The 12271-nt window shown below is 48.6% G+C and overlaps 1 protein-coding gene across 1 annotated transcript; it reads right to left on the bottom strand.

Moving 5' to 3' along the window:
* Positions 1 to 5217: 5217 nt before the first annotated feature.
* Positions 5218 to 11989, bottom strand: HPX (hemopexin). The gene is made up of 10 exons (XM_036242230.1): positions 11907 to 11989; positions 11702 to 11757; positions 11527 to 11598; positions 11232 to 11353; positions 9535 to 9688; positions 8662 to 8874; positions 8292 to 8423; positions 5858 to 5988; positions 5616 to 5778; positions 5218 to 5477 (listed from the first exon to the last, which is right to left on the bottom strand). Exons 1-10 carry the CDS (start codon positions 11987 to 11989, stop codon positions 5218 to 5220), a joined length of 1386 nt encoding a protein of 461 aa, XP_036098123.1.
* Positions 11990 to 12271: the final 282 nt, after the last annotated feature.

Here is a 12271-nt window from a genome sequence, read left to right on the forward strand (position 1 = left end):
ATGATTAGATCAAAGTGATCAGTTCATAGATGGGTACATGACTAAATCTGAGCCGGTGAAAATCAGATCCAGGAATTTTCCTGCAACTAGAGGTGCTTGTGGAACATAGCCCACCAGGAACAATGAGCCTGCCTGAGAATGAAGCACAGCTAAGGATGGAGACAGACAGGTGCCAGCTAATATCACTTTAACACCTACATCACTTCAGCCTGAAGTCACATAAGTCAGTAAATTTCCTCTTTGCTTACACCACTTTGAATCTGGATTTATCACTTGCAACCAAGAGGATGATGAATACATGTGGCAGATGTTGCCTGTTGGTACTCATCCCCACACCCACGCTTCTATAATCTCCCCTGCACAAACAGAAATCTGAAAACGACGTTTCTCAGATTCCTTTATTGCTTTGTTACAGTTAGGTTCCACCAATGGGAAGCTTCATGGGAGGAAGATGGGAGGAAGGGAGAAGTCCTTCTGCTTGCAGCAGTGCCTCTGCCTCTGGCGACATCAGCCTCTGATGTGGCAAAACTGGAGGCCTTTCCAGCACCATCAGCAATACAGACGCCAGCCACATCAGCAGCTACTGCAGACGAGTAGATTCCAGCTCCTTGACTCCAGGTCATAGCTTTCCCCCCTTTTGCTCCTCTCAGTTAAGATTAGTGGTAGTTGACTGGTCTCTGGGTAGCCCTGCTTTTTCTCTTAGGCTTCTCCTGACCTCCCCCACAACTTTGTGACAAATTCTTTCCATTCAATCCTTCTCTGCTTGAACTATCTACTGTGATTTCTGTATCCTTCCTGAACAGTGATGGGTGTGATACACGTTACTATCTTGCATACACACATGCATATACATACACAGCACACATGAGACTCAGGCAGTCTCTCAAACCTACAAAGTTAGTAGGTGGCCTAGCTGGGATTGGAATCCAGACATATCTGACTAACTTCTCATTCTTTCTCTGACTTGAAGTTGGCTTTTGTTGTTTTTTTTTCTATGGCTAAGTTAAATAGAAGTCAAAGGGAACAGAGAAATAAGACTATTAAGAAAGTTATTCAGATGATCAACCTTGATGTTCAAGTTGGGTGGGAAAAACAATGGCTTTTAGGGAATAAAGGACTGGGAGATAATACAGGGATGAAACCTGTCTATACTTAAGTCAAAGAGCAGGAGAGTGAGAATGAAGTTGTGAGGGAGGCAGAAGAATAGGATAAGAGGTTGTGGTCACAAGTGGAATGTTGGAATTTAAGAAATTTTTTTCATGGGTAGAGCAATTGTAAATGATGGCTAGGGTCAGAATTGGGCCATAATAATTGGGTGGTTGAAGTGGGGACTTCAAAAATTGAGGAGACAGAGTCAGAAGGTTGGTAGATGATGGCCATAAGAATGGTGTGGCTCACCTGCATGATGACAGAGGAGAAGGCATTTAACCTGCATGAAAAGAGGAGGAGAAATGATACAGACATGTGCCAAGTTGTGCCATTGCTGAGTCTGCTTCCCATCCATTCGGACAGCTACACGGAAAGGAAGAGGGGCCCTGGGGTTTCTCCTGGTCTCAAAGCTGAAGATAAAGCCCTGGTCAGTTTTCTCAGTGGCTAGAGCATCAGCCCATGGACCAATGAGTCTCAGGTTCGATTCCAGTCAACAGCACTCACCTTGGTTGCAGTTGGTCCCCAGCTCTGGTCAGAGTCATGTGGGAGGCAGCCAGTCAATGTGTCTCTCTCACATAGATGTTTCTCTCTCCCCCACCCCCTTCTTCCCTCCCTCACTCCCACTCTATCTGAAGATAAATGGAAAAATATCCTCAGGTAAGGATAAAAAAAAAAGCTGGAGATAAAGAGATAGGAAAGTATATTAACCATGGAGTGTGTAAAGAATGCAGAGAAGTGCCCTGGCCAGTTTGGCTCAGCAGTTAGAGCGTCAGCCCGTGGACAGAAGAGCCGTGGGTTCATTTCCGGTCAAGGGCATGTTCCTGGGTTGGTGTTTGGTCCTCGGCCCCAGTTGGGTTCATGTGGGAGGCAGCCAGTCGATGTGCCTCTCTCACATCAATGTTTCTCTCTCTCTCCCCCTCCCACTCTGAAACATGGAAAATGTCTTCAGGTGAGGATAGGAAAAAAAAAAAAGTGCAGAGAAGCTTACTAACCATAGAATGTGAATTAGAAAGGACACCATGGAAAGCTTGGGAAGAAGAGACCATGATGAAGAGGGAAAGGTGAGATTCCTCTCGAATCCGTCAGCAAGTCTTACAGACTATGTCTTCTTGGTATTTTTTGTTGTTGTTAATCCTAACCCAAGAATATTTTTCCATTGGTTTTTTTAGAAAGGGTGGGAGGGAAGAAGAGGAAGGGAGGGAGGGGGAGAGAGAGAGAGAGAAACATCTATGTGAGAATGACACACCAATTGGTTGCCTCCCACATGTGCCCCTACTGGGGCCTGGGATTAAACCAGCAACCCAGGTGTGTGGGCCAACACTAACCACTGAGCACGCCAGCCAGGACTCTTCTCAATATTTTTAATCAGCTCTCTTCTCTTTACCTCCATCACCACCCAGGGTCCAGGCCTTCATGATTTTCCACCTGGACTACTGCACCAACCTCCTCAGTGGTCTCCTCACATCCGGATGCCTTTTCACCCGGTATCCATTCTGCAGTAGTCACAGAATCTCATTACCCTTGTCTAAAATCCTTCAGTAAGTCCCCATTGCCCCAAAGAGAAACAAAAGCCATGCTTTCTAGCCTGACATGGACCCTCTCACACATACCCATGAGCTGAGAAGCCCCTGCCTCCTCCTCCAGCCTCAGCTCCCACCAGCCCATCACTCATCCCTAGTTGTGGTTCCCACACCTGGCTATCTCTTCTCCCCTTGTTTTTCTTTGCTTGTGTTGCCTCTTCTGCCTGTAATGCTCCTTGGCATGGTAGAATTTATATTTGCTAAAGGAATTACATGTTCTACTCATCTTTTAAATTTCAGCTCAAATGCTATATCATATATGAGGCCTTTCCTTACCCACTCTCGATCCCAGGTGTTGCTGGTTCTGCTCTCCTTTGTATATATAGACTCCACCTTAATGTCTAGTTTACTTACTACATTTATCTGATGTCCCCTCCTGACTATGATAGAGTTGCATATTCTTGAAGGCAGGCATTGTCCAATTCATCTTGTTATTCTATTGCCTGACACAATGCTCTGCAAGTGGGAGGTGCTAAGTGAATGGATGAAAGAAGCACGAATTGAGCCTTTTCTGGGAGTTCCTGGAGACAAACTAGAGGCTTCTTTGCAACAGAGGAGGTGGGAGAAGAGAAGAGAACACTTAGTGCTCCCCCTTGAGAGGAGGAAGTTAATTTTGAGTTCCAGAGTTGCTAGATCACCGTTTAGACCCCTCTAGGCTCGCTGGCATGATGCAACAATGGCCCCAAATGTAGCACATGGCAGGTAAGTCCAAGACCTGAGAATGGCCTTGTCCTCACCCTTAAGACTGAAGGAGGGGCAGCCAACCCTACGAGCAGAATCATCCAGACACCATCAGGGATAAAGGAAAGCACAAGATACTTCTTGGGAGTGAACCCCATAGCTCTGGTGCCTGGCCCCTCACCTCTGTTCCTAGGCCCAGCCAACCTCAAGTTCTGGGTGGAACCTCAGAGACCTAGTGCCTTCCCCTGGCATCCTTCACCCCCCAGGCATCAAGGCTGGTGAGGGAACCCTAGACAGTTCTCTTGAACCAGAGGAGCCTGGTGCCTGTCAGGAGCCACTCTATGGCCTGGCTTCCCAGTGTACAGCCCTGCGTGTCAGTGGAGTTTCTTAGTGTGCCATTCTACCCACAAAAGCCCACAAAGCAAGGGGCCACAGGTATGGAGGGCCTGACCATTAACCAGATGAGGCTATGGGCCAGAGTATGGGTCTACTTCCAGGGCCCCTTCCTGAGAGAATTAAGGGATGGGTTTGAGTCCATATTTATTGTCACTGGGAGATGGGTAGTATTGTACTCATTTTATGGAAGAGGTCATTGAGGCTAAGATATGAAAGCTCAGAGAAAGGGTCTCCGCTAGAGTCTGAGGCTATTTTTTTTTTTCTTTTTGTATTGATTTTTTTAGAGATAGAGGAAGGTAGAGAAAGAGAAAGAAAGAAGCATCGATGAGAGAGAACATCGATTGGCCGCCTCTTGCATGCTCCCACTGGGGATTGAGCCCACAACCTGGGCATGTGCCCTGACGGGGAATCAAACCAGCGACCTCTTGGTGCATGGGTCAACCCTCAAACACTGAGCCACACCAGCTGGACTGAGGCTATTTTTTGAGTCTAAAACAAATCAAACTCTAACTTCTGCTGTGTTGAAAGGTAGAAGAGGACAAAGGCCTCACCTGAGATCCAGTTGCCTGTAGTTCAGACCCACTCCCCAGTCAAATGGTTGTCAGTAAGTTTGGAGCCTAAAGCCTTGGTCCATTTATGACTAGAAAAGAACCAACAGCTACAACCTCTGCCAAAACACTGTACCATCTAGGCCTACAGTCACAGGGGCTAAAGGGTAGCCAGCAGGACCACTCAGAGGCAGTGTTCTGCAAATGTATTTCATGGTGCCAGGTGCCTGAATCATTCCTTCTCCCTTCTCCTTAGCTTGCCTCTGACACACAGCTGGCCTCTCTCTGTTTCCCCACCTCAACTTCATTCCTCTTGTTATGCCTAACTCATGGTGACCAAAGCCTTGTCTTCTCATGTAGTGCTGCCTGACCCACCTGTAATTACACTTTGAGGACCCCCTCAAATGGCAACCCTGAACCAATCCTCTTGGCACATGAATAGCTGTCCCCTTGCCCTGTCTTCCGGATGCCTACGAGCCAGGCTGTGGTCAGTTATTAGTAGGCGGGGTCAGAGTCCCTGCTCTGCCTCTTATTTGCTGTGTAAACACAGCAGTTCCTTTTCCTACTTTTAGTCCTCTGTTTCTTTCTATGTGTAGATAATCCAGAAGAAGCCAGTTTAGGGTTTGGATTTAGGATCATCTGGGAAGAAAAGACATTTGTCCCTCAGTCTTCCCCTCTCTTGCCTCCCACAGCCTCATTTGTGCTAGAAAGCCTCAAAGGAGATGTTATGACCTCTCAAACCAAATAAAGAAACGAGACTGTTCCACAACCAGGGCCCCTTGATTCAAGCCAAGAAGCCCTCTGGTTTTATTGTAAAGAAAATGGGGAGAAGGGTCTGGGACAAACTAACATCAGAAGCCCTGTCAGTGACTGCAGCCCAAGAGGCTGTTCATTCTCTGGGCTTGGGGAAGGGTCTTGGCTTCATTCATTTTCTCCACGTCACTGTAGCAGTACAAATTGGGGCCATGGGTGAGGTACAAGCCGGAGCCATTAGCAGAACATGAATTGGGGCCAAGGGACTTTTCCACACACAGGGCCCCATCAACCTTCGTATGAGGCCAAGGAAGCTCTGTCCACGTGGCTTGAGCTCCTAACTTCAGGTCCAGCCACCATAGCTGCCGTCCTGGGAAGAAGGCACCAGATATAACATGTCTTCCACATCATGGGGATCCTGACCTAACCCTTTGCAGGCCCTGATGGGGATCTATGCTTTGGAGAAGTAGTAGAACAAGCCACCCCTTAGCACCCAGATGCCCCTCACCTGCCATGACGTGGAGTCGAGAAGACCCAGGACAGATAAAGGCTGCATCCACAGCCTCAAGGCTGATCCCAGGAGGGTTTCCAAATTCCTTTTCCAGCCGTTTTGGATAACCATCCACTAGGGTATAGCCTCCCTTTGTCAGGTAGATATATATCTGAGTGCCCTAGAGGACAAAAGAGGTTAATCAGCATAGAGCTGGATATTCTCCAGTCTTTACCTCAAGCCTCTCTCCCAACACATACCTGGACCAGATAGAGTTTATCATCCCAGGAAAAGGCGGCATCCACTGTTGAAGGACCCTTCGTCCATTGATGGGCAATGGGCCAACTATGCCACCCATCCTTGCTGGTGTCCAAACGCCAATAGTGGGACCCTGTGGGGTATCAGAGGCACCTTTAGTGTTGGTGGTAAAAGGCCAGGCAGTGAACAGGCAAGTGACAGATGTAGGGGTGAGTCCTGAGAAGAGGAGAAGGCACCCAGAGGCCAAGAGGGAAGAAGGTACATAAGAGGAAGCAAAGAAGAACTTGATCTTCGGCCGTTATGACCTGATTGGAACTGAAGTCAGCAGGGGCCTGACAGAAGGGCAAGAATGAAGAACAGTGGCCAAATTGCCTAGTAAGGCCAATGCCATGGGGTTTGTTGGAGGCCCTTATGCATTCAGATGTCCATGTGCAGAGATGTTATAGACAATGAGAGAGTGACCAGAAGTTAAAAAGGAAGCACCACAGCAACCGTCCATACAACACCCTAATTTTCTTCTCTCCTTTTCATAACAACTTACTAAAGGACTCGTCTAAGCTCTCACCTTTACTTTTTCATCCTACTCCACTTATGCTTCTGTTTTCCTCCTCCATTGCAATTGTTCTTTTCAAGGACACCAGTGTCCTCCAACTTGCCAAGTCTAATAGTCTGTGGCCTACTCTCTGTCTTCCTCTTCCTCTACCTCTCAGCAATATTTAACTGCTCATAACTCCCTTCTTTAAATGTTTCTTGGATCTTGGCTCCTTACCAGACTCTCCATGTTCCTCATCTTTTGACTGTTCTCTTCAGCCTAATGTCTAATATTGGAATCCCCCAGGTCAGGTCTCTTCTGCACACTCACTCTCTTGGTGATTTTGCTTAGTCCAGAGCTTTAGAGCTTTAATTACCATCTACATGTTGATGACTTTTGATCTGTTTTTGTTTTTGTTTTTTACCCCCGGCTCTAAAGGACTCTTCTTTGAATGTTAGGCTCAAACACAACTCCCTACCTGACCTGTCCATTTGGGGCCACTAGGTACAAAAATCGAACATGCCTAAACTGATTGCTGCCCCCACCAAACACACACACACACCACACACATACACACACTTATTCTTTCCCTTGTCTTTTCTTATTTTAGAAAAGGAACCATAATTTTGTTGTTGTTGTTAATCCTCACCCGAGAAAATACTTTTTTGATTTTTAGAGAGAAAGGAAGAAAGAAAAAGAGAGAGAGGGAAATCGATGTAAGAGAGAAACATTGATCAGTTGCCTCCCATACACACCTTGACTGGGGATGGAACCCACAACCTCGGGGAACATACCTAATACTTTTGACCTAGCAGTTCAGCTGCATTCTATTTAGGGTGAGGGTCTCTTGAGGTTTTATGGTGTCTCCATGGCTTGGTGTTCTTGCTCCATCTCTGTCTGGTCCCTGTGACCTTCTTTTCTCATCCCCCCACCATGTGTCTGTCCTCTCAGTGGCCCCATGCTCTCACCACCTGGTACTGAAGTGTTTTTACTATATATATTCTCTGTGCAGGTCTGTATTTTCACTGCAGGTATCTGTTTCATCACAGACATCTGTTTTCATTACAGCACACATTTCTGTTGTGGGGATACGATATTTTTGTGACTGTGTATTTTTCATTATAGCTTGGTAATCATATCTGATCAGATTTGTCCAGGGGTTAGGAACAAAAAAATGATTTTCACTACTCTGTGTTCTCACTTCTATTTTACACCTGTATCTGATCATACATGTGTCTTGGGCTGAGTGTAATGTAGTTGTTCATGCTTTCTCTTGGAACTGTTCTCGAGTGTGAATCAGCACCAGTCACTACCTGCCTGACTAACTGCAGAGCATCCCAAGGTATCATTAGATGGCTTTTACCAATTAATGCCATAAGTCTGGAGCAAGGTGTCTCCACTGGTCACTCAGAGGAGAAACCTCCTTGGGCTAGTGAAGCTATCTCCCAAAGGTCTAAGGGACCCAACAGTCCTTGGCTGGCTTTTGGTACTAGAAACATCTCATACCCACGTGATGCTGTCCCCAGAGGCTTGGACATAGGAGCCAAGCACCTGGAAAAAGATGGGGCTCCCGAGGATAAGCCCAGGAAGCACCAGAAAACTTAGCAAGACATGCAAGAGCAAAGGTCACATGAGGAGTCACAGGGACCCAGAGAGGTCCAGAGAGGGCACAGACCTGGGATAGGTGGTACTGAGAGGTAGCATTTAGAGGTTTGGGCAGTGAGAGGCAAGTTGAACACTGTGCCTCAGAGGAGAAGAGAGATGGAAGAGGCATGCTGTGGGAGCCGAGGAACAAAGTGAGGGCACAGTGGTGGAGATGGAGGAAGTGTATCAGAGACAGTAGACACGTGAAAGAGGTGGGAGGTTTGGAGGGCAGAGGTGGAGGATGTGGGGTCATCACTCACCGGTGAAGGCATAGGTGGCACCATGCTTGTCAGACAGCAGTGCAGACAAGACTAGATCTGGGCGACAGCGCATATCCCCATAGCCTTGGTGAGTGCTATTCGCATGGTGGGTCCTGTTCCTGTGTCCATGGCCTTGGAGGGAGAAATCAGCAAGGGGGAACAAAGGCAGAGGTCAGAGGTCATAATGAGATCTGAGGTGGAAGAGATGGCTGGGGTTAATGGGGTGTAGGCTTCCACCATATGAGGATAACTGGGAAGAGCCAGACTAGACATGGGCTAGGCAAGGACCAAGGTCTTACGTCATAGAGGTAAGGTGGGAGCTGGGGCATACAGATGGGTTCATGAGTCTCAGGGGCTGGGGCTTTCTCACCTCTGCCAGGGCAGGGCATGAAGTAGTCTCGGGTATCCAGAGGGTACCTAGGGAGCACCTCTCCCGTGATAGGGTCGAAGCGCAGAAATTGGTTGCCCTGGAAGCAGTAGTAGCGGCCGAGCCATCGAATGGCAGAGGAGCAGTTCCCAACAGCCGGCCAGTCACGCTCTTTTGCGGTTTTTGTGGCTAAGTCCCAGAACCACGTGCGGGTACCTTTGTCCAATCAATCAAAAAGCATTTGGTGAGTCCAGCCTCTTCCCTGCTTTGTACTTGCACTGGGCTCCAGGGTGGACAGATGCAGTCCTGGCTACATGGAGCTCACAGCCCAGCAGGGACACAGGTGGAGAGAGTGATCATACAACAAAATTCCACAGCAAAGTGCACATGATCATCTCAGCAAGTGGAGTGGAGAGAATCAGAGAAAACTTCCCAGAGAAGGTGGCACTTAAAATGAAATCTGAGGCAGGAGTTGCAGACAAGTGGGGGAGACAGAACTCCAGAAAGAAGTAAGTCTGAAGCATGGGGGGAACCGGGTGTACAGGGAAAGGCAGAGAGCTTCTGGAACCTCACATGCGAGGTAAGGGTATGACGAGAGTCGAGGCTGGAGGGTCAATAGGGATTTGGTCATGGAGAGCCTTATACGTATGACTGAGGAACATAGATTGGTCCTAAGGATCATGGGGGGACAATGAGGAACTTTTAGTAGAATTATACCCACTTACCGTCCCCAGGATAACGCCTCTCCTTCCCCTACTTAACCTTTAGATCATAACTGGCCTATTTCCTTCCTTCATTGGGGAGTCATCTAGTGACTACCTCTGTCACCACCAACCCACCATTACTCCAGCCTCTCTCATGCTCTCCTGGACTGACCTTGGAAGAAAAGGATGCCCTCATCCTTGCATTCTCCACGGTGACATTCCACAGCTGCATCCAGTGGGGATGGGATCCCGGGAAACTCATCTTGGAGCAACTTTGGATATCCTTCCTCTTTCTTCTCGGGATGGTGCCTCCAGACTTTGTCGCCCTGAATACAAAAGCACTCTGTTTTTAACTATGCTCCCCACATACTGTCATCCGGCATTTACACACATCTTTGATCTGTTGCACTTATACAACATCCTCCTGCAGCCCCATACACTCTCAGTCCATCTGTGCACAACAATGTGCTGTCCCTTTAAAGAATACGCACCCTCAGTTTGTGTATAGCCTGCCACTATTACTATAACGCATACACACCTGGCTTAGCACAACGGACACTCCCATGGCACACCCTCTTACAACACCCTTAGTGTTGGCAAACACATCCGATAATAGTGATCCTGTAGTCGTTCATCCATGTATGCATTCATTTGTTCATTTATTCATTCATTCATTTATTAATTCAAGAATGACTACTATATCCAGATATAGGGGGTAAAGGAATAACAAGGCTCTGTCTCTGCCTTCGAGGGGTTCACTGTCCAAATGCAGAAAGGATCCCATCATCCTAGACACGCAACCACCAAGGTGGGTGCGAAGTGCACCGGGACTAGAGTGGTAGTGCCTAATCTACCTAGAGAATCCCCTAGAAACTCCACAGAGGAGGGAGCATTTGGGCCAAGAATTGGAAACTGAGCAGGAATTTTCCAGGGAGACAAGTGTGGAAAGGGTCTCCCCAGCAGAGGGAGCAGCACGCACAGAGCATGCTCAGGGAACTACATGCAGTGTCCTGTAGCTGGCACCGTGAATGTGGCAGGGATGGGGGATAATCTGAAAAGATAACCAAGGGCCAGATCTCAAGACCCATGCGCACCCAGCTTGCAGGAACTGACAGGTGGGGGTGCCATTTACTGAAATCAGGAACACAGGAGAAGAGGTCGATGTGTAAGAAAGATACCCAGTTCAGTTTGGGGGATGTGCCTATGGGACATCTAAGTCAAAGATGTCTGTCAGGAAATTGGAAAGAGATGTCCGGAGCTCCAGGGAGAAATCCACATCTGGTATCCATGCAGAGAGAGTCCTCAGAGCCATGGCAGTGGTAGACATCACCAAGGGAGGGTGAAGGGAAGGGTTGGGATGGATCTCCGAGGAACATTCAGGGACTAGCCAAGGATGAGAAGTCAGAACGAGCAGGAAAAGAAGCAGGAGGGAAAGCAGAGCTGGTGGTGAGGGCCCCTCGAGCCGCACAGCACCTTTGTGCAAGTTAGGAGAAGGTGTCCTTTCTTCTGAGCAGACACAGCCTAGGCTGGATTTCATCCTTCTCTCCCCCCTGGGCCAGATGCCATTGTGTTGTGGCCACCATATGAAGAGGACCAGAAACAGGGCCATGGAAGCCAAGGGAAGAGACTGCCATGAAGGAAAGGATGGCCAACAGTGGAGGCATGGCAGAGGTCTGGACAAAGGGGAGGACTGCAGAATAGCCATTGGATATTGTGCCTGCCAGTCTCAGCTTTCCAGGAAGGGAAGTCGCAGGAGGAGGAACCCTGGAACTTATTGGTAAAGGCTCCATGCCAGGGCCACTTGGGGGAGAGTCTCTCGTGTGGATTCCAGCACTTCCTGGTCCATCCCTGACCTTGACCCAGCAGTACCTTGGTCAGGAATACACTGTCGTGACCAAGGCGAAAGGCGGCATCCGGGGAGCTGGTGAAATCCTTCCATGTCTCTGAGATCAACTCCCGGGCCCAGTGGTGAGCCTTCCACACGTACTCCCCTGAAAAACACCCTCACTGAGAGACCGAGAACACAGTTTTGGCCTACTGAGATGGTTACAGGGAAACTTTGGGTGATCTTAGATAATTCCTAAGATCTCCCACAGATGGATACACCCTTGGTGAAGGGGACCAAGTCTGAGGTCCCAAATGCCCCAACCCTCACCTCTCCTACCTTTAAAAAACAGCATGGTCCCATTGTCATCCATAGTAGTAGCATCAAAGCTCCAGCCATCTGAGCAGAGTTCTGAGGTGGAGTTGGGGAGATGACAAAGTAAAAGGCCAGTCAGATGATAAAATGCGGAGACAGAGTTACACAGACAGATACATTTGGGGAGTCAGGGCCTCACCGAGCATGTTGGGGATCTTGTTTCCATCTTCAGCTCCATTCCCAGAGGCAGTAGTCCTAGAGGGGAGACAGAGAGCTGTCTGGATCCAAGGGCCCAATCCATTTTCCTTTGCTCCTGACCCCAAACTTGACCAGGCCTAAAAACTAGCTCTGTCCCACTCTAGCCCAGACCCCAGTTCTCCTTCCCCAGCATCAGCTTTACTCACGGAGAAACCGGGTGGGCGATGGCCAGAGACCAGCACAGGCCCAACAACCCCAGTGCAACAAGTGTTCCCGGTGCCCGAGCCATGCTGAGCTGGAAAGGCCACAGGACAGCCCTGGTCACCTGCTGAACTCCCTTTATAGAGACGGCAAGGGCACCAGCCCACCTCCAAGCCTGCTGGGAATGCTATCCCTGAGGATTCAGCCAATATTGGCTGATTACATCAGTGTAAATAAGGTCAGGGTCCAGGACAGAAATCTGAGTCAGAGACTCTCTCTTCCCGGCAGGAGGCCCCATCCCCCTTCAATGGCTTTTGAGTAGCCCATGCCACCAGTGCCCAGCTGTGACTCTCATCACCTTGGTGATGGA

This window comes from Molossus molossus, unplaced genomic scaffold (assembly GCF_014108415.1).
Source record: "Molossus molossus isolate mMolMol1 unplaced genomic scaffold, mMolMol1.p scaffold_m16_p_41, whole genome shotgun sequence".
NCBI lineage: Eukaryota > Metazoa > Chordata > Mammalia > Chiroptera > Molossidae > Molossus > Molossus molossus.